This window comes from Danio aesculapii, chromosome 14, assembly GCF_903798145.1.
Source record: "Danio aesculapii chromosome 14, fDanAes4.1, whole genome shotgun sequence".
Lineage (NCBI taxonomy): Eukaryota > Metazoa > Chordata > Actinopteri > Cypriniformes > Danionidae > Danio > Danio aesculapii.
Genome location: NC_079448.1, coordinates 16953228 through 16973697, shown reverse-complemented (window position 1 = coordinate 16973697; position 20470 = coordinate 16953228). Strand labels below are relative to the sequence as shown.

The following is a 20470-nucleotide window of genomic DNA, read 5'->3' as shown; positions in this document are numbered from 1 at the left end:
ATTTTTTTTATTTCATTACATTAATTCCATTTTCTTTATTAAATTCAATCTAATTAAGAGAAAGTCTTTTGTCGCAAGATGACACAAAGCTAGTTTGACAACCAAGGACATATAAAAATATACAGTATATGTATTGTAAATCAAGGTTCATTGATTCATTCCGTTTCCTTGGCTATTTCAGAGGTCGTCACAGCAGAATGAAGCGCCAACTATTCTGGCCTATGTTTTACACAATGGATTTTCTTCCAGCTGCAACCCAGTACTGGGAAACACAACCCCCCCCCCCCAACACACACACACACACACACATACACACACACACACACTTATACACTATGGCCAATTTAGTTCATCCAATTCACCTATATTGCATGTTTTTGGATTGTGGGGGAAACGGAGCACCTGGAGGAAACCCACACCAACACGAGGAGAACATGCAAAATCCACACAGATATGCCAACTGGCTCAGCCAGGACCCAAATCAGTGACCTTCTTGCTGTGAGGTGACAGTGCTAACCACTGACCCAAGGTTATTTTAGTAAATGAAAACACATCAAAAACATTTTCGTTAACTGAAAAACTAAAAATTCTAAATTAAAAACGTATTCTGTTCCTTTAAGTCTGATCTGCGGCTGTTTATATTAGTCTCATCAATCAATTTCATGATTATGTACAAAAATACATTTTCTATAAACAAAATGTGTTTCATCTGTTTTTATTTTCATAACACAATATGAAATTGTCTTTCTCCTTCATCATTTTTACTTTTATTCATTTATTGTAAGTTGCATAGTGTGGTTTGTCTCTTCAAATTATTATTTTATTTTTATTACTAAGAGGTTTGCGCAAGAGTTGCTCTGGTCAACACATGGTCTGTTAATTTATTCATTCATTCATTCATTTTCCTTCGACTTAGTCCCTTTACTCATCAGAGGTTGCCACATCGGAATGAACCACCAACTTATCCAGCATATGTTTTACGCAGCTAATGCCCTTCCACCCACAACCCCGTACTGGAAAACACCCATACACACTCATTCACACAAATAAACTACCACCAATTTAGTTGATTAAATTCACCTATAGCGCATGTCTTTGGACTGTGGGGGAAACCGGAGCACCTGGAGGAAACCCACGCGAACACGGGGAGAAAATGCAAACTCCACACAGAAATGCCAACTGACCCAGCCAAGACTTGAACCAATGACCTTCTTGCTGTGAGGTGACAATGCTAGCCACTGTGTCGCTCCTGTTAATTCTGTTGAAGCGGAATTTCTAAAACTAAAAACTAAATGTGTGAAAAGATTTTGTGTTCACAAAATAATAACTAAACTAAAACTAGCAAAACCTAAACAAGCTAAAACTAAAAAAAAATTACAGCTAATTTAAAAATAGCATTAAAAAAAAACTATTTAAAATGGCAAAACTAGGACTGGGCTGATAAACGATATTATATATCGAATACCGATAAAATTTATATCAATAACAAAGATAAGCTCTGGACTTTTTTTTTTCTCTATATTAATCTAAGAGCCAATCACACAGCAGAAATGTGCAACAATGCATCACTAAAAGTCTGTTGATATTAGAAAATATATCGAAAATATATCGTCCGAAAATGTTATGCCATTTAATAAACCCTCTAATTTTTGTAGCTTCAGTCATTGTTGGGGTACTCTTTTAAATCTGGAAGCATTAACAACTTATATCGAAATATATATCGTTATCGTTCAATATGGAAAATAATTATCGAGATCACATTTTTGACATATCAGCCGGCCTTAGGCAAAACTATAATAACCTTGTGGTACAAGATGGGTCTAGAATTATAGTTGATATAATTAATAATAAAAGACATAACCCATATCCCTCAATAGACCTTATTTTATTACCTTGTGTCAAACAAATACACTTTATCATAGTGTACCTATTTTTAACAACACAAAGGTACACACAGAAACAACACTTTAACGTTAACAGTTCAGAAATAAAACACAGCGCACATATCTGACAAGCCGTATCGTTACGAGTATGTCAGACACTTCAGAGATATGTTTTATTGATGCAACCCTGACCTTGATTTGTGAGGTGCACATGGCTTTTTGCTCGCCTCTGGCATCGCTCAGCGTGCATCATTTCCTACAGAAGAACGCATATGAAGTTTGTGGTCATCTGGTGTATTTCTCATTCCTATTTCATGTGACGCGTACATTTCACAGTTTATGAAATTCCGTCTGCTATGCATTCCCGCTCAGCTTTAATAAAATACGTCACCAACATTTTGTGTTTCTTTGCTCTTTTACTTTGTGCAGTACCTGTAGATAACCAACAGCTGGTCTGGAGAGGAGGAGGAAACACCTGCTTACACAGGGGAGGTGGAGAAAAAAAAACCCTCAGACTGAGGCTGTGCGTCAATACCTACAGAGGTGCCTACCAAGACAGCATTTTTGGGCATTGCATGCATGCAGTGATTTCAAAATCTTGTTAATTTTAAATATATCACAGACATGTGCAGTAATAAGTAGCTCTCTTTGTTGATGCAGCTTTCACATGTAGCAAAACAGCCTTTTGTTGCCATGAATAATTACAATGCTCAGCATATGTAAGTTCACAAATCTATCTTTTAAATTCATATTTTTAATAGGAAGCTATACAATATTATATTTGTGCATGTACAGTTGAAGTCAGAATTATTAGCCCCCTTTCAATTTTTTTTCTTTTTTAAAAAAATTTCCCTAATAATGTTTAACAGGGCAAGGAAATTTCCACAGTATGTCTGATAATACTTTTTCTTCTGGAGAAAGTCTTATTTGTTTTATTTCGGCTAGAATAAAAGCAGTTTTTATTTTGTTTAAAACATTTTAAGGTCAAAATCATTAGCCCCTTTAAGTTATTTGTTTTATAGTCTACAGAACAAACCATCATTATACAATAACTTGCCTAATTACCCTAACCTGCCTAGTTAACCTAATTAACCTAGTTAAGCCTTTTAGTGTCACTTTAAGCTGTATAGAAGTGTCTTGAAAAATATCAAGTCAAATATTATACTGTCATCGTTGCAAATGAGTTATTAAAACTATTATGTTTAGAAATTCTTCTCTCCGTTAAACAAAAATTGGGGGGGGGGGGGGGGGGGGGGGGAATCAACAGGGGGGCTAATAATTCTGACTTCAACTGTACAATAAATTAGTCAGTACTGAAGCCAAATCTGGAGCTTATCTAACAAAATAACTTACAATAATGGTCCAAAAACTACAGCCAAATATATATGTTATAGAAAAATATTACAATAATTAAAATCAAGGGAAGCAAAAAAGGAAGAACTTTTTGCAATATTTTGCTTGAATTTAATTGCATTATCATTGAATTTCAAAATTTGTTTGGTGACTAAAATATTATTTTAATAAATATGTTTAATAAATCTGTTTTGTTTAAATGCACCAAAATACATTGCCTATATTCACTGATAAATGTATAAAAATATTCATTTTCAAAATGGGGTGTACTCAGTTATGCTGAGCACTGTATATACACAAACTTATGATAACCTAAAAAGGTTGAAATGCAAGTGATGCCTGAAAAGTTCCATCTAGGTAAGCAAATTACCCTGTAAAAAGTCATTAATTGACTTTACTTAAAAAAAAAAAAAAGTGGTTCAACCTGTTGCCTTAAAATTATTAAGTAAAAGAACTGTGGGTTACAATGGGTTTACTTACTTTTTAAGTCAACTTGTCACTTTTAAGGCAACATTTTACTCACATTTTAATGTAAAGTAACTGATAACTTTTTACAGAGTATCAACATAATAAAATAAATATGATAAAAAAATATTTGTTGTGGTTGATGTTGTCTGACTAATTTATATGGTTATCTTCTAAATTATATACACTCAAAATCAATTTATGCTGCTTGTTCAAACGATATATTTAAAAATAAGCTGAAACAACACAATTCTTGTGATTTTAATGGGACAACTTATTTGTTTCATGTTCAATCCACCTAAGAGTTCAGAGTTCAGATGCAAAAACCTTTTAGGGCCATCTGAAGTTTTCATATAAAATAAGCGTTTTTTGTTTTTTATGTTAAGTTATTTCACTTTAAATGACATGAAAATAATTTATTCATCGCCTTAAAGATTAACTTACTGAGCTTACACAGAGGAGCCTGAGACAAATATTAATTTTACAAGAAAATTTCAGATGGCACTTAGAGGTTTTGTATCTGAACTATTCATATATATATATATATTCATATATATATGATTTTTTTCCCTAAAGATTTTTTTCAACACATTTCTGAACATATTTTTAATAACTCATTTCTAATAACTGGTCTATTTTATATTTGCCATGATGACAGTAAATAATATTTTACTAGATATTTTTCAACACACTTCTATACATCTTAAAGTGACATTTAAAGGCCTAACTAGGTTAATTAGGTTAACTAGGCAGGTTAGGGTAACTAGGCAAGTTATTATATAACGGTGGTTTGTTCTGTAGACTATCAAAAATATATAGCTTAAAGGGGCTAATAATTTTGACCTTAAAATGGTTTTTAATAAATTTAAAACTGTTTTTATTCTAGCCAAGATAAAACAAATAAGACTTTCTCCAGAAGAAAAAATATTATCAAACATTCTGTAAAAAAAATGTCCTTGCTCTGTTAAACATCATTTGGGAAACATTTATATATATATATATATATATATATATATATATATATATATATATATATATATATATATATATATATATATATATATATATATATATATATATATATATATATATATAGCGTTTATAGTTCATCTTTCAAAGTTTTGCTGTGCAAGATGATTTGGATGCATTAATTATATCAATGGTATATTGTTATGAAAGTGTCATTGATTTATATTACTGTTTTTTTCACATTACACTCTTTTTTGCAGCTTGTTCAAACTACTTATTTAAAATTAGCTGAATCAACACAATTCTTGAATTTTTGGGGGCACAACTTAATTTTTTTATGTTCAAGCTATAATCAATTTGTGCTGGGACAACATGAAGCAATTGTGTGGAACCCAGCATTTTTAACAGTGTATCACAATCACAAGTTTTTCATCTTATTATTATTATGCAATATAATTGTCAGCAACTGCATTAAATGTCTTATTAGGCCAGCTTTAGCCATTCGATAAATCAGAGCAGATTTCCCTCCAGCATAAGCAGCACAATCTCACAGTATGTGCCTTATCAAAAAGTGATGTTTAGTAATAAAAATACAGGAGAAACCCTTAAAAAAGGTTTCTGCAAGCAATTACATTTTATTGACTTACATTTCATATCAGGCTTAACAAGGTTAATGTTGTATAAAAGGAAGAAAGAACCGTTTGCTTGGTTTCAAATGCTATGATGCACCAAACTTATAAAACCTTCTTACATGTCCAAAAATGTTGCGAGCACCAACTGCAACTGCAACGCACCTGCGATACCCAAATGATGTCTAACATAAGTTCACATTGTTACAAGTTGCTGCAAGTGGCTACGGATTGCGAAATACCTAAAAATGCAGCCTAGGGAGGCAGTTCATTAGAATTTGAGACGCAGCCTGAAACTGCTCTGACTCGTATAACGCAAGTGTGCCGTGAGAGAGAGACTATAATCCTCTATCAGTCTCAAGTCAAGCAGATCGAGCTCCGACTGGAGACTTAAAGCACAGACGCAAACTCGGGAGAACTTCACACTCTCTGTGGGTTTGATACTTTCTCATTGATCGTGGGCTGAGAGTTCATAATCTCCCAGTCTTCAACTAATTTGTGCTCCGAGTCCGACAGACAGCTTCGACACATCGGGCAGCAGCATCAGTTGTGAAAGTTGAAGCAGAGGCTCTCGGTTGACATGCTGAAGGTGAAGCAGCAGGGATGTCATCCAGGCGTGGCTCAGGGAGGATAAGGATGTCTATATAAATGAGTCGTTCGGTCTGATCAGATGAAAAGAGCGTCTCCTCTCTCCTCTCCGCTCTCTGAACACCCAAAGTTTCCTAGTCATCATGGCAGAGGTGGCAGGATTTCTCGGGAGCATCGATCTGGATTTGCAGGCTTTTCCAGCATTGGGGAACGTGCCTCTGTCAGATGGTTTGAATGAAAGATTAGGTCTGATTGAGGGCAGACTGCAGCGCGGATCGCTCACGGATTTTGGCCACCTGAAGGGCATCCTGCGCAGGAGACAGCTCTACTGCCGCACCGGCTTCCAGCTGGAGATATTTCCCAACGGGACGGTGCACGGGACTAGACAGGACCACAGCAGATTCGGTGAGAGCTCTATTCAAGCGTTCCTTCATCCATCAATACAGACACGCACTGACAAATCACCACGCGTTAACGCACCTGGGTCATGCTGCCTTTCCATTTCGAATAAGATTTTAACTGGAGAGTCCTGCAGAATTATATTCTGCCAGACACATGGGCTATTCTTCTGTAAGTGTTTCCATAAATTAGCATAAATGGTGTCAAAGTAAATGAACAAATATTAGAACTTACCTTAACCTAACAGAAAAAAAACGACAATTTAGCCGTGTTTGTTTGTTTATTTACAATGAAGTTGCGCTAATTCATATATACCAACACAAAACTTCGGAGATTCGCCTTGGCATTAGTTAAAGTTAAAACGTGTTGCTGCTGATTCAACGAGTGCACCATCAGTCAATTAGGAATCTGCCGACACATTTGAGAATGTTACATTTGGCACGCACAACAAATAACCTGTACGAATTTACTCATTAGGTGTAGATGTGAACTTGGACTTCAGTCGAAGCTCTGAAAGTGAGGGTGCGTTTCCCAATGTGTCTCCATGTCCCAAATCTACAACAACCCATATAAGAAGTATCTTAAAAGTTAAAGTACACTTGGTATATACAGTGCTCAGCATAATTGGGTACAACCCATTTTGAAAATGATTATTTTCTGTATTAATTTATATCAATTAATATAGGCAATGTATTTTGGTTAAACAAAACAGATTTATTAAACAGATATATTTATTAAAATAATATTTTGGTCAAAATATTGGAAAAAAATTACAACTTAAAAAATTTAAACAAAATGTTCTTCTCTTGAATTTTTCACTTTTTAAAATTTGTATTTAATCTTTTTCTATAACATATAAATTTGGGTGTATTAGTTTTTGAACCGTTATCGTAAGTTATTTTCTTAGATAAGCTCTAGATTTGGCTTCAGTACTGACTAATCTAATGTATATGCACAAATATAATATTGTATAGCTTCCTATTAAAAATGTGAATTTAAAAGAGAGATTTGTGAGGGGTGTACTTATATATGTTGAGCACTGTAAATGTCAATAGGGTTAATATAATGTATAAGTAAATAGCCTAGTACATGCACAAACTCTTAAACAGCTATAAAATGAAAAAATGTTAGACATTTAAAATGATAGAAATGTCTAAAAATTTAATAAATAAAAAGAAAGAAAAATATAGACAATCAAAATATATTATCAAAGGGCATTTGAGCGCAGACATTTTGATATTTTATTTAATGCAATGAAATTCTAATATTTCCGGCGATTTAGGTGTCTAAATCTTAGTGGGACCACAGTATATCAGTCCACCCATCAGGCAAGAGCAGCAGATCTCTCCTACTTACACTAGAATTGCCCTTGGCGAACTCCAGAGCAGGGTCAAGGGATGCAGGTGCTTCTCCGCAGAGGAAAACAAGCTCACAGCGTGAGGCTGTTATTTCTCTGAAAATGTGTTCAAAGGACTCCGGCCGACGCAGGCACAGACACTACTAATTACAGCACTAATAAATCAGTCAAGAAGTGCTTGGTATTACAATGATAAACAAATGATAGCAGAGTCTAGGCATGAGAATTTTCGACATTGCTCTGATCAGTAATCATTGTGCAGGTGCAGCCCTCGCTCAGAAAACAGGAATAGCTCTAAATTAAAGCATGACCACTGTGGAATCCAGTTGTAATGCTTGTTTTTAGGCTGAGACAATCTGCCTTTACTGGATTGGGTGGTCTGCAGTCATGTTTCTGGCATCCTTCTGGCAATTGCTAGCCGTTTGTCGGTAATGTTGCAAGCTGGCAATGTCTTTGATTAAATGCATATGAAATGTGCTTCTGCTTAACCCAGCTTCAGAAAGTTTTCTGTGTCGTCATTTGGCATCCAGATCACAACATACTCAGTCCAGGTGGTGTTAAAAGGCCACAAAGGTGTAGTTTTTGCTTTAGTCTTTAATCAAAAGCGTGTGAACAGCTGGTTTTGGCCAAGATTGAGCTTGTATCCTGAAAATGGACACAAATGCATGGCTATGGGGAGACCTTAAAACAATATTGGTTTGTATATAAAAATAAATCAGTTAATTAGATAAGAGATGCTGCGAAAGTAGCAAAAAGAGGCTTAACCCTATGCAGGTTTATACAGCGAAGACAACAGAATACACTGAACACAGCTAATGCTAGTTGGTTGACATGCTTTGATGGTTAAAGTAGGGTTTCATCCATTTGTCAGCTCGTCACCCTCTAACCACTAGCTTCGTCAGACTGGAGTAACAGCCACCTTAGGATGGTTTAGCTTGTTTCTTGCTGCTAGGAAAATGGGGGTGAGACAGAACATCTTACTTTAAAATATTTTCTATGCTGACGTACAGCTGCAGTAGTAAAAGTGTCTGGTCATTGTCTGACAAGTTATGTTGTGTGACAGGTATTCTGGAGTTTATCAGTCTGGCCGTCGGGTTGGTGAGCATACGAGGTGTGGATGCTGGTCTCTATCTGGGGATGAATGAAAAAGGTGAACTCTATGGGTCGGTAAGTCAAACTCCTGCAGTGCTCACACTCACACTAAACAATATCCACTAACAGAAGGTTCTGCTCTATCAAGTCTTCCAATAGGAATGCAGTCAGAGCTGGAATGAGAGGCAAACGACAACCCACCCACCAGCTCATAGTCTGTTCCCCATATGATGTAGATGTACAACCTAACCAGACAAAACAAGCAGTGTTTCCACTGCTGCAAGCCCTGACCTCTGATCAGAGTGGGTCTGTGTGTGGCTCACCTTGTTTTTGTCTTTGTAACTTTCCACTAAAAAAAAACAACCTTTCAGACAGCACATTTAATCTCAAAAAAAAAAAAAACCTGCCTCTTCATTTCACTCCATACTTAAAATATTTACATATTTCCCTGAGACACATGAAGCATGTAACGTATACACACCCACATATCGTAGATATACGAGCTGAGAGCTCTTGGTCTCTTGCATGAGGACCACGTTGTATTCTGCTGAAGTACTAATTGTAACGGAGACCAGAAGATAAAAGCTTGTAGCTGGTTTTGACTGACTTTTCGTATACTAGCATAGAGAACCATATATAGGAAAATGCGCCTGGCCTCCCCCTCTGCAGACTTTGCCATGCTTGCGAGAGAAACAAGCTATCAGATTTCCAGAGACAATAAGCAGGGGCCCCAGTACGTTTCTGTGGACCCTGAATTAAAACAAACCTATTTAAAGCAAGAAGAGATGACTTCACGTGTAATGCGATAACGTCCCATTAAATCAGATTGTAAATGCAAGTCAGCGTGCAATCGCACAGCAAATCACCTGAAGACTCTTGAACAGATTTAAATGGAGGGTGTTTCAGTTGCATAAAGATCAAGGAAACGTCTTCACTCTTGTGTAAATCACAGAGCAGTATCTACAGGATTTGTATTTACAGCTTACTGACAGGGCACAGAATCTCTCAATAATCCCCAAAAAGTTCCAATAATTAGTATTTGATATAATTAAGCAGTACTATATTACTTATTTGCATCTTTAACATTCTATTTATGCATTATAAACGATTTAACAGAAGTTTTTAAATTGGCTTGATCCTAAACGCTAATTTTAAATGTATCATTTTGACACCAAGACTCAAACCTGGCCCATTGCATGACTGTTCCTTGGCAGGAAACATGATGTAGCCCCAGCGTCCTCTATTGTTCTCATCAGTGTAGTCAGCCAGTGAATGTTCACCTGCTTAACCCAAAGTCATTGCTCATGGAGTTCTGTCAGTGGTGTAGTAGTAGCAGCCCACACAGACTCTCTCAAGCTGCCGTGTTTGTGCGAGAGAGCTTGTTGCATCATAGGGGAAGCAGACAAAAAGGTTAACAGTTTTGAAGAATGATTTTGGGTGTAAACTGCAAAGCTTGCCCGTAATGACTTTCCCTTCTCTGGTGCAGCGAGCACCTGCTGTCTGGCCTCAAGATATTTTCCGCTCCACACATTGTGCGATGTGACAAGGGTAAACTGTGCGCTGTGAGAAAGGAACAGTACCACGTCTTCACACCCTCATGCTTTCCAGAGCATCTGGAGGTCTGGAAATGGGAGGGGCATGTCAGTGCTTAAACATGTGGTCAAATACACTTATCCAGCTCTCTTGATGGACAGATCATAGATTACTATTTAGATATTATGACCAATAGTTTCCCACGTCGATTCAGATATTTAAACATAGCCTTTAACGGTTTATGCAGATTGGAGCGTCAAGTTTTTGTTCACATATCATGTGAGAAGCACTTCTTACAAAACAGATGCTTTATACACGTAAATACTTGTGTATAAATGTTCATTACTAACCTTTCTAAGTAATTCTATCATTCTGAGTTCATAATAGTCCAAAAGGTGATGAAAATAGTTAAACATGGCAGTTTGTTCATGTTTTAGGTTGCTGAAAGAATCATTTGCTGCTTTTTTTGTTTATTTTTTATGGGCGGGGGGGTGGTTGGGGGCTTCTCCTTTGCATTTTCGCTCTTCACTCTCGCTTTTGTCCATTTCTAAAGGAATGAGTGTCAGAAGCCCTTTAATAATCACACGCACGTTATTATCATGAGGGCATGAAGTTTGTTATTGTAGACGCGGTGTGAGCGCACGTAAAAAAAAAAAGAAACAGCTCGTGCTTTAGACAGCATTGTAAACAACTACTGTGCACAGGGTAGATTCTGCTCTTCTTCTTGGCTTTGTGGCTGTTATTATTATGTACTTATTATATGTATATATTATTACAGTGTAATTAGTGACGTAGCTCTGTAAACCAATAGCGCTCAGCTGAACGTTTTGCTTCGCATTTTGGTACCCTTTTGTTGTGCTAGGTATAGACATGGGTGGTATGATAACCTTGGATAAAAATGATCACGGTTTCATGGTTTTGTGATTACTGTTCTAAAATATATTCTTTTTAAATGTCTCTTTACAGTTATAAATGTTTCGTTATAATTTAAAATGGCATTTTTACAATTTAAAATGGCATCTTTACAATTTAAAATGCCATTTTTACAATTAAAAACAGCATCTTTACCATTTAAAACAGAATCTTTACCATTTAAAACAGAATCTTTACAATTTAAAACAGCATCTTTACAATTTAAAATGGCATTTTTACAAATTAGAACGGCATCTTTACAACAAAACAGAATCTTTACAATTTAAAACAGCATCTTTACAATTAAAACGGCATTTTTACAATATAAAACGGCATCTTTACCATTTAAAATGGCATCTTTACAATTTAAAATGCTGTTTTTACAATTAAAAACAGAATCTTTACAATTTAAAACGGCATTTTTACAATTTAAAATGGCATTTTTACAATTAAAAACAGCATCTTTACAATTTAAAAAGGCATTTTGACAAATTAGAATGGCATCTTTACAATAAAAATGGCATTTTTACAATATAAAATGGCATCTTTACCATTTAAAATGGCATTTTCACAATTAAAAACAGAATCTTTACAATTTAAAATGACATTTTTGGATAGCTTTTCTGCTGGATATACTGTTGTCCTAATAAACTAAAAAAAGAAAAAATAATGTTAATAAAAAAATCTCACACATACCTTAGGAACGGCATAGCAGTTTGGCGGTTTTAAAACCTTGACTTTTCCGAACCGCAGTATACCTTGAAAACGGTTATCATCCCATGCCTAGCTAGGTACCCTTCCAAAAAGGTACCCAAAAAGTGGTATGGTACACCCTTTTAGGTACCTTTTGACAGTGGAAGCTATAAACGTGTACCAAACTGAACCATACCGAACAATCAGTGGATAAGGGCCATTAGCTGATCTCTGGGAGCACATTTAGCTTAGCATAGCATAAATGATATGTAGTGATGTTACCTATTTACCTAGCTGGGTACTATTGTCAAGCGCTACATAATATCATTGTGCCTACTGCAGCGATGGTACGGCAGCAAAGTTCCTATCATAACGCCACAATGAAAGAATAGTTCCTAGCCATATCGACTAATAATAACTGTTCCTAGTACACAATGCCTTACTACACTACAAATGAGTCAAGCTTGAATAAAAAAAAATATCAAAACATATATATTTTTTTATTTTTATTTTTGAACAAGATGCTGATCTAATCTGATTCAATGATTTATGCTAAGCTAAGATAAGCTAAAAGTGCTCCTGCCAGACCCAGAGACCGTCTGAATGGATTCAAAAATGCTAAAACTAAACTTTTTAGCCCTTGGTGACTTGTAAAATGAGCCAAATTAAAATTCATTTAATCTTGCTCCCACACACCTGCCGGGAATTCTGAAGCTAAACTTGGATAAGCAGGTGGGCCTCCAAGAGCAGGACTGGACACCCCTGGTGTGGGTGAAGCTTTTTCATAACTGTAGGAAACAAGATCTTTCCACTAATACTACAAGTGCTGTGTATATCAAGTGTTCCTATAATCTAAGCTATGTTTTTTGTGTGTCTTATTCTGGTTGCAGAAGAAGCTGACGGCTGAGTGTGTCTTCCGTGAGCAGTTCGAAGAAAACTGGTACAACACGTATGCGTCGACACTCTTCAAGCACGTAGACACTGGGAGGTACTATTACGTGGCTCTGAACAAGGATGGCTCGCCTCGAGAAGGCAGCAGGACTAAAAAGCATCAGAAGTTGACTCACTTCCTGCCCAGACCTGTCGAAATAGAAAAAATACCCCAAGCTTACAGAGACTTGTTCCAGCATAGGTGACCAGAGCATCCAACGGAGTCACTGGGTTGGAGAGTTACAGTAGGAGTGCGGGATGGGAAAGACGAAGAACATAAAGAAATACAAGACCCTACTTCTCTCGTCTCACAGCTGTTTATATTTGGGTTCTGGTCCAAAATGAGGAGGCCCTCTCCAATGGTGATTGAGATAAACAGTACGTGTGTGTCCTGGATGGCTCCGTTTCCTCTACTTAATGGGTTTTAAACTACAGAGAAGAGGGAACATTCCTGCATCCAAAGCTGGTGCCAAAAGATGTCTTGTGGAAGAGGTGTTGACTTCAGGGCGTAATGACATGTGTCATGCAATCGCCCTTTCTTTAGACAGTCATTGTGTGAGCCACTCTTTTGTAAAGTGGACCACATTTTGGGCATGTTGTCACTGGAAAACAAAGCTTGGGTTTAAACCTTTATTTGTTGAGCAAATTGTCACCAGTAGCTAGGAAGTAAAACTGTTTTTGGCCGTAACGATAAAAGTCCAGTCTGGTGACCCTGGGGTTGGACTTATGTTGAAAGGTCATGAGGCAACACTTACCAAGAAGATGGACATGGGGAGTATAACTCAGACCTTCCTGTAGGACAAATGCAAAGAAGAGCTTTCAAATGAAATATATCTTTAAGGGCACTTAAAAGGAGAAAAATGTTTGAAGAACAATGACCCGTTTCTACTGAAACTATCAAATTAGCAATTGTGAGATGGTAAAAAAGTGATATTAATAGACACACTCATTTTGTCTTGGTGAAAGATCTGAGAGGCATACAGATCATATTTTAAAGGAAAGGTCAAAACATACATATTTGTTTGAAACAAGTAACCACTTTCAAAGAAAGCAGGGAAATGTATGGTGTTTGCTGAAGTGTGCGATAGAGACTATTGGTCATCTGATAAAGAGTGACTTATAATGTTCAGGTTGTCAGGAACATTATTAAAATGTAAGTGAAAGACGTGTAAATATGGACAAACCTATTTATAAGATGTACAATATATTTATTTTCTACATATAATGTATAATTATAAATCTATATATAAATATATTTATTTATTTCAAATGCTTTATTTTGTAATGAACTTGAAGTTATTGGAATGGTAGATTCTACTGAAACTATACAGAAGGGCTAGACCATATGACCTGAATGACTGACAATAAAATTGTCCTGCTATTGTTTATTGTCAGCGACCATATTTGCAAGGATTTTCTGTACTAATTAAATTCTGAGAAACACTGAGCTGGCTGAGTTTGACTGCATACAAAATCGTTGCAACATAGTAGACCATTACTGGTTAAATGGTCATCTTTGCTACCGAACACTATTTTCCTCCCGTTATAATGAGCACAAAATGATGAAGGCTGGAAGAGTGGATGCAGACCTGGTGCAGATGCAATCTGAGCTGCATGCAATGCTTTTTAATGCCCACACCTTAAACCACCCCTAACCCTACCCCTCACAGTGACGTCCATTGACTGCACTGTGATAGGGTTGGGCGACGTCGACCAATTTGGCATCGTACGATGTTTAATGTGTTTAATGTGAACATCACAATGGACAATGGCATCGTTGTCGTAGGCGGCAGTAAATTAATTATTTATGAATAAATAATGAATTCATAACAAATGAATTATTTGTAGCCTACCGTTTCAACTACCTGACCTGCATGGTCTTTGTTTCACCCATATCCAAATCATAAGAATAAAGATAAAGAAGTTACACACAAATTACCACCTGTCAATCACTTTTTCCACAGGACTCTGGCATGAATAGACAAAATGATCTGTGTCATTATAATGGCGTCAGCAAACTTGTTTGGTAGAAAAGGTGCACAACCAGCAGGAACCAACAAACAGTATCTCAAGTTTTTGCATTAATTAATTAAAATTTACAAGCGTGAAAGCGAAATACTGAAGCAGTGTACTTGCCACTGAGAGGTACGGGTCGGGACAGGTCACCTTTATCAAGCTTGCATTTCCACTACCAAAAGGGTACCCTTTTAGTGGTAGTGGTGTATGACAGAAAGTTTCAGACGACGTCATTTTTACTCAAGGAAATGTCACAGTAACGCTGTACGGTTCATACACATATCATATGAGAAGCACTTCTCACAAAACAGATGCTTTATACACATAAATACTTGTGCATAAATGTTCATTACTAACCTTTCTATGAACATTATTTGATCATTACTGCAGATCAATGAGTGTGAAATAGCCTACTGTAATGTCTAAAATTATACATTTAGTCCATATTTGGGTTCAAGAACAACATGAAATATAGCCCAAAGTCAGTGCAAACCTCTCACAGGTGTCTTTAATTTCAGCAGCACATGTAGCCATTTTTGAAAGTAATTCCGTCATTCCGAGTTCCTAATAGTCCAAAAGGTGATGATTTTTTTTCCTGCTTCACTCTCGCGTTTGTCCGCTTCTGAAAGGATTGGATATCAGACCGTTTCAATGATCACGTGCATGAGCACAAAAAGTTTGTTATTTTAAATATAGACACAAGATGAGCTCTCTTGAGAAAGTGAATCCACTTTTAGACGGGCTCGTAAAACAACAGGATACAGCAGACTTTGTTCTTGGCTTTGTGGCTGTTCATCAAGATGACGACAAGGTTTGTTTGAGCTCGGGTCGACCATGGCTTGTTACTATATGTCTATATTATTATGGTGTAATGTCTTGGCTGTGTTTTTAAAAAATGGCACTTCCTTTGTTTTCATTCTTCTGTTTCTGCGAGTGATGTATCTCTGTAAACCAATAGCATTCAGCTGCATGTTTAGCTCCGCCTTTTGGTACCCTTTTTTTCATGCTAGGTACCCTTTGCAAAGGATGACCAAAAGTGGTAAAGTACGGTTCGCTTTTACGTACCCTTTGACAGTGGAAACGGCCATAAAAGAGTACCAAACTGAACCGTACCGTACCACTCAGTGGACATGGGCAAATAGACTCAAAAGACCAAAGAGTCATTAGATAGAGACAAGATTAATTAAATAACACGTTTAACAACTATAGTGAGATGCAATCTTTTTGACAGGGTTTTGTGCTCAAACCACCCGCTGACTGCTGGAGCTCAGACGCGGTCATACCCTGCAGCGCATGAGTGTGTGTGTGGTCACGTGATGTGCGTTTTCAGCGGTATAGTGTAGAAGGAGGGCTTTTCAGAAATGCTAGATGAAATGCCACGTGTGGACGTGGATCATTTTCATTCTAAAATGCCATTTTAAAACAGACGTATTAGTGTAAACGGGGACTAAGTGTGCAGTTTTTGCAAACGGGTTGCTGCTGAGATGGGGGCGGGGCAAGGCGGAGGATCGCGATGCCGGCTCAACAACGTGATGTCTATCGGCCATTGGCTGTCTATCGCCCAACTCTACGCTGTGTCTGACATTGCATTAAAGAGATATGCAATCTCAGTTTGCATCATCAAGGTTGCATCCAGATACTGATGGGCTGGAAAAGCACTAATTATTTAAGTCTGCATTATTCTTTTATCTAAAATGTCAAATATTTATGAGCCAACCAGGGTATTCAGTGAAAACATTGCATGGCGCTTGATCAGAGGCAGAGCAAGTTATGTTCTGATGAAACATTATGAAATCCTGTTTTCCATTGGGGTTTTATTTTGTTTTCAAAGTAGCCCAAATCCTCTTTCAGAAAATCTTTGTGTAATGGGTGGGCAGGCATTCGGTGAAATATTGTTTATCAAGTACAGTAAAAATTCCAGAACATCACAGCAGCATTCACAGAATAATGCAGCTCTCCAGAGATGTGGATGTTAGCTGATGATGTAAAAAGACAGCTCTTGGCTCGTGGAACCTGTGGGAAAATTCTCCCTAAGCAGTCTTTAGAGGCATAAATCAACACCGTAGAGCAAGTGAAACAATACGAGAGAAAGCGTCAAACTGGTTGAAAAGTCTACACCACCAAAATTCATTCTCTATATTATAGTGATAACATATGTAGAGCTGTTATTGAGGTTTTTTATAAATCCAATGCATTGTAAATCACAGCAACAAAACTCCCATGATGACTGAAGGTTTGGACCAGCGCTGATGTTGCCTTAAATGGACTCTATAGGGTTTCGGTTAACTTACATCATCAGATACGAACAATGTAGACAGGAGAAAATTTAGATTAGGAAAACTTCACTACCCCACCCACCATTGCTTGACAACATCCTTGGCTTGGCTGAGCTCAGATGATCAATTGTTAGTCCTGCAGCCAACATGCTTTAAGATATGAAGTGCATGCTGCGTATTCATGTGAACGGAAGCAGGTTTTAACATTCGGGGATAGATGGGGGAACAGCTGCCCTGTGCTGCGAAGTTAGTTGAGCGGTAATCTGGGCATACCAAGGATGGGATCAACATTTCAACATCTGCAATAGTTGTAATGTTTCTTTTTTGGCAGCTTTCTGCAAGCTGTGAATGCAAGCTCCCCTCGGGAGGGAGACGTGGGCTTGATGGGGCGAATGGAAAAGAGGGGGAGAAAAACCCTGGCAGCTAAAGAAATGAAAATAATAGCGAGCAGCAGAAAAGACACAGCAGATGAAAGACTGAAGAGGTAGAATAGGGGTGTACAGGAAGAGACTAAGGGCTGTACCTAAAAGTGTTAGTTCATCCCAAAATTTGAATTGTGTTTTTAATTACTCACCCCATGTTGTTTCAAACCCCTTCATTCTCAGAACACAAATTAAGATATTGTAGGTAAAATATGAGAGCTCCTTCATCCTCCTTAAGGTGGATGTATACTTCTGCGTCAAGCGCATGCTCCGGCGCAGCCTTTGTGTAGTCGCATAGCCCTCGTCGTGGCCATTGCCGATGCGCACCTCGCAAAAAATATAACTACATGTTGCAACGACGCATAGTGCAAGCTCAATGATTGGTTGGTTTGGTAGCGATGACAAGTGTGGACGGGACTGGCCCGCACGAACCCGTTGGAGTGAATATTTACAAGTGTCGAGTCCTGTGAAGAAGCTCCAGATGGAATGTTTTGTTTAGTGTTTGCCTTATGATTAAAGTTGTTGCACGTCCGCCGGTTCCCACCTCAAAATGAGTGAGTTTGAGCCACTTTTACGTTAAGGTAGCGTTCAGAAAAAAACAATACCAGTGAAGAAACTCGACACAAAGCAACATAAAAACCTCACTGCCAGCTAGCATTTCAGAAGTGTTATTGCAGAGCAACACAAACAGCACACAGAAGTGTAAATACATGGCAGTGCATGCTGATCACTTGATGCAGAAGTATAAACCAGGCTTTTGACAGCTAGTTTCCCAACTTGTCCAAAAGACAGTCTACCAAAAAAAATAAAATCCTCCAAAAAGTCAATTTTTAAACTACCAGAAGACTTTATAACATTCACATATACATTCACGCAGTTTTAATGTATTACCTTCGGGCGGAATACGTCAACGCACAGCGCGTCAATGAACGTGCACAATATATTAACATGGAAAAGAAACTGTTGAATAAAGTCTTAATTTTATGTGAACACCAATGCTTGATATTATTACTTTACACAGTGATCCCAGTTAATATCCGGATAATTTCCAGAACGACTTTACCGGTGCATTCAAATATGTACTGGAATTTGATGAGGGAGAAGAGGGAGCTCTTCACTTAAATTATCTTAAATTGTGTTTCAAAGACAAATGAAGGTCTTAGAATGGAAGGACGTGTATTTTTCTTGTAACAATAAGTGATTCTTTGATTACTCTCTTAAACTCGGAAACTAAAGGAGTAGTTAGAACTAACTAGGATCATCCTAAACAGTGTATATACAGGAATCAGAGAGTGAATTTTAATACTTTTCAAGACAAAGACTCTTTCCATAAATTAAGACCTCGCCGCCATTTTAGGTTTCAACCAGTACCTTTGCCGTTTTTTTAACTTGCTGTATATTAACCAAATACTGATTGTAAGATACTAATCCTAAACTAAAACGTTATTTGTATACTAAATAAAAATGATTATCCAGCAGGTAGCAGGAATCATGGTGTTTCTGCAGTAAACTGAAGCAACATGGTGTCAAATCTAGCAGGATTTTCTAAACTACACAGCATCCCAATATTCACATATTTAATTCAGGAAAACTTTGGCATACTGATACAAAATTTAAATACCTAGCATTTAAGAGTTTTTAAGGACCTTAAATTTCTCTCAATTTCCAGACCCCTGCAGACACCATGTAAAAGAGTAGCACAAGTTTTTGCAGTATTTGACCACTTCTGACTGTCAACAAAACTGCAGCATCACGGGAAAGGTCTGGTACACTTAAAAATACCTAAAATCACTTAACACATGGAATTCCAAGTTCAGTTTGCTCCAACTCCGTATATCATCATCTCACCTGTCTTTAACTTTCTTAAAAACTATACGGTGAGTTCCACTAGCAGTGCTGCACAGACGTATTGATGACAATAGACATTCACACTCATTGGATTTCTTGCAGTACTTGAACTGATCTGTCTGAGTCCAGACTAGCCAATTTACACTCACTTGCCTCTGCACCTTGCTTGTACTGGGTTGTACCCACTTTCACCTTCAGGACAGCAGTAATTCTTCAGTGTAGATCCAACAAAGTGCTTGTAAACATTCATGACACGATTGATCCATATTGATGTAATATCATTATGCTGTTGCTGCTGTTTTGCCAGCTGATCATTCATGATAAAAGTCTTGGATTTGGACTATGGAGGCCATTTGAGTATAGTGAACAAATTTTTTTATATACGCAGTATAAACACACACACACACACACACATATATATATATATATATATATATATATATATATATATATATATATATATATATATATATATATATATATATATATACTGTATATATATATATATATATATATATATATATATATATATATATATAGTGTATATAGTCTTGTCGCCTATCCAAGTTTTAGGAGAAGCGAATAAATAACTTAGTGAAGTAGTTGATCATTTGGTATCAGAAATGGCTTATATGAAAGGCAAAGACCTCTAGATTATGCTAATTTTACCAAAATATAACATGATCATGCTTTGATTTTTAATCAGATAATTAGGACAGTAAGGTCTGACTTTGCTTAGACAAAAGTCTTGTCACTTAACAGAAAGAATGTACAGTATAGAATATAAAGTCATGATGAGTTTAGTTTAGGTGAGTTCATCAAGAATCTTTGGATTCATATTCAATGCCTCCTCCATCTTACCACAGACATGCTCAATAATGTTCATTTCTGGTGACTGGGATGGCCAATCCTGGAGCACCTTGACTATCTTTGCTTGAAAAGTATGTTGAAGTATGAAAATGAGCACTATCCCGCTGAAAAAAAATGCCCTCCTGTGGTTTGTAATGTAATGGGCAGCACAAATGTCTTAATACCTCAGGCTGTGGATGTTACCATCCACTCTGCAGATCTCTCGCACACCCCCATACTGAATGTAACCCCAAAC

At 37.0% G+C, this 20470-nt stretch overlaps 1 protein-coding gene across 1 annotated transcript; it reads left to right on the top strand.

Moving 5' to 3' along the window:
* The first annotated feature begins 5659 nt into the window (after window positions 1-5659).
* On the top strand, window positions 5660-14329 carry fgf16 (fibroblast growth factor 16). The gene is made up of 3 exons (XM_056472219.1): window positions 5660-6292; window positions 8707-8810; window positions 12764-14329. The coding sequence occupies exons 1-3, from the start codon at window positions 6031-6033 to the stop codon at window positions 13007-13009; spliced, it is 612 nt and encodes a 203-aa protein (XP_056328194.1). The 5' UTR covers window positions 5660-6030; the 3' UTR covers window positions 13010-14329.
* Window positions 14330-20470: the final 6141 nt, after the last annotated feature.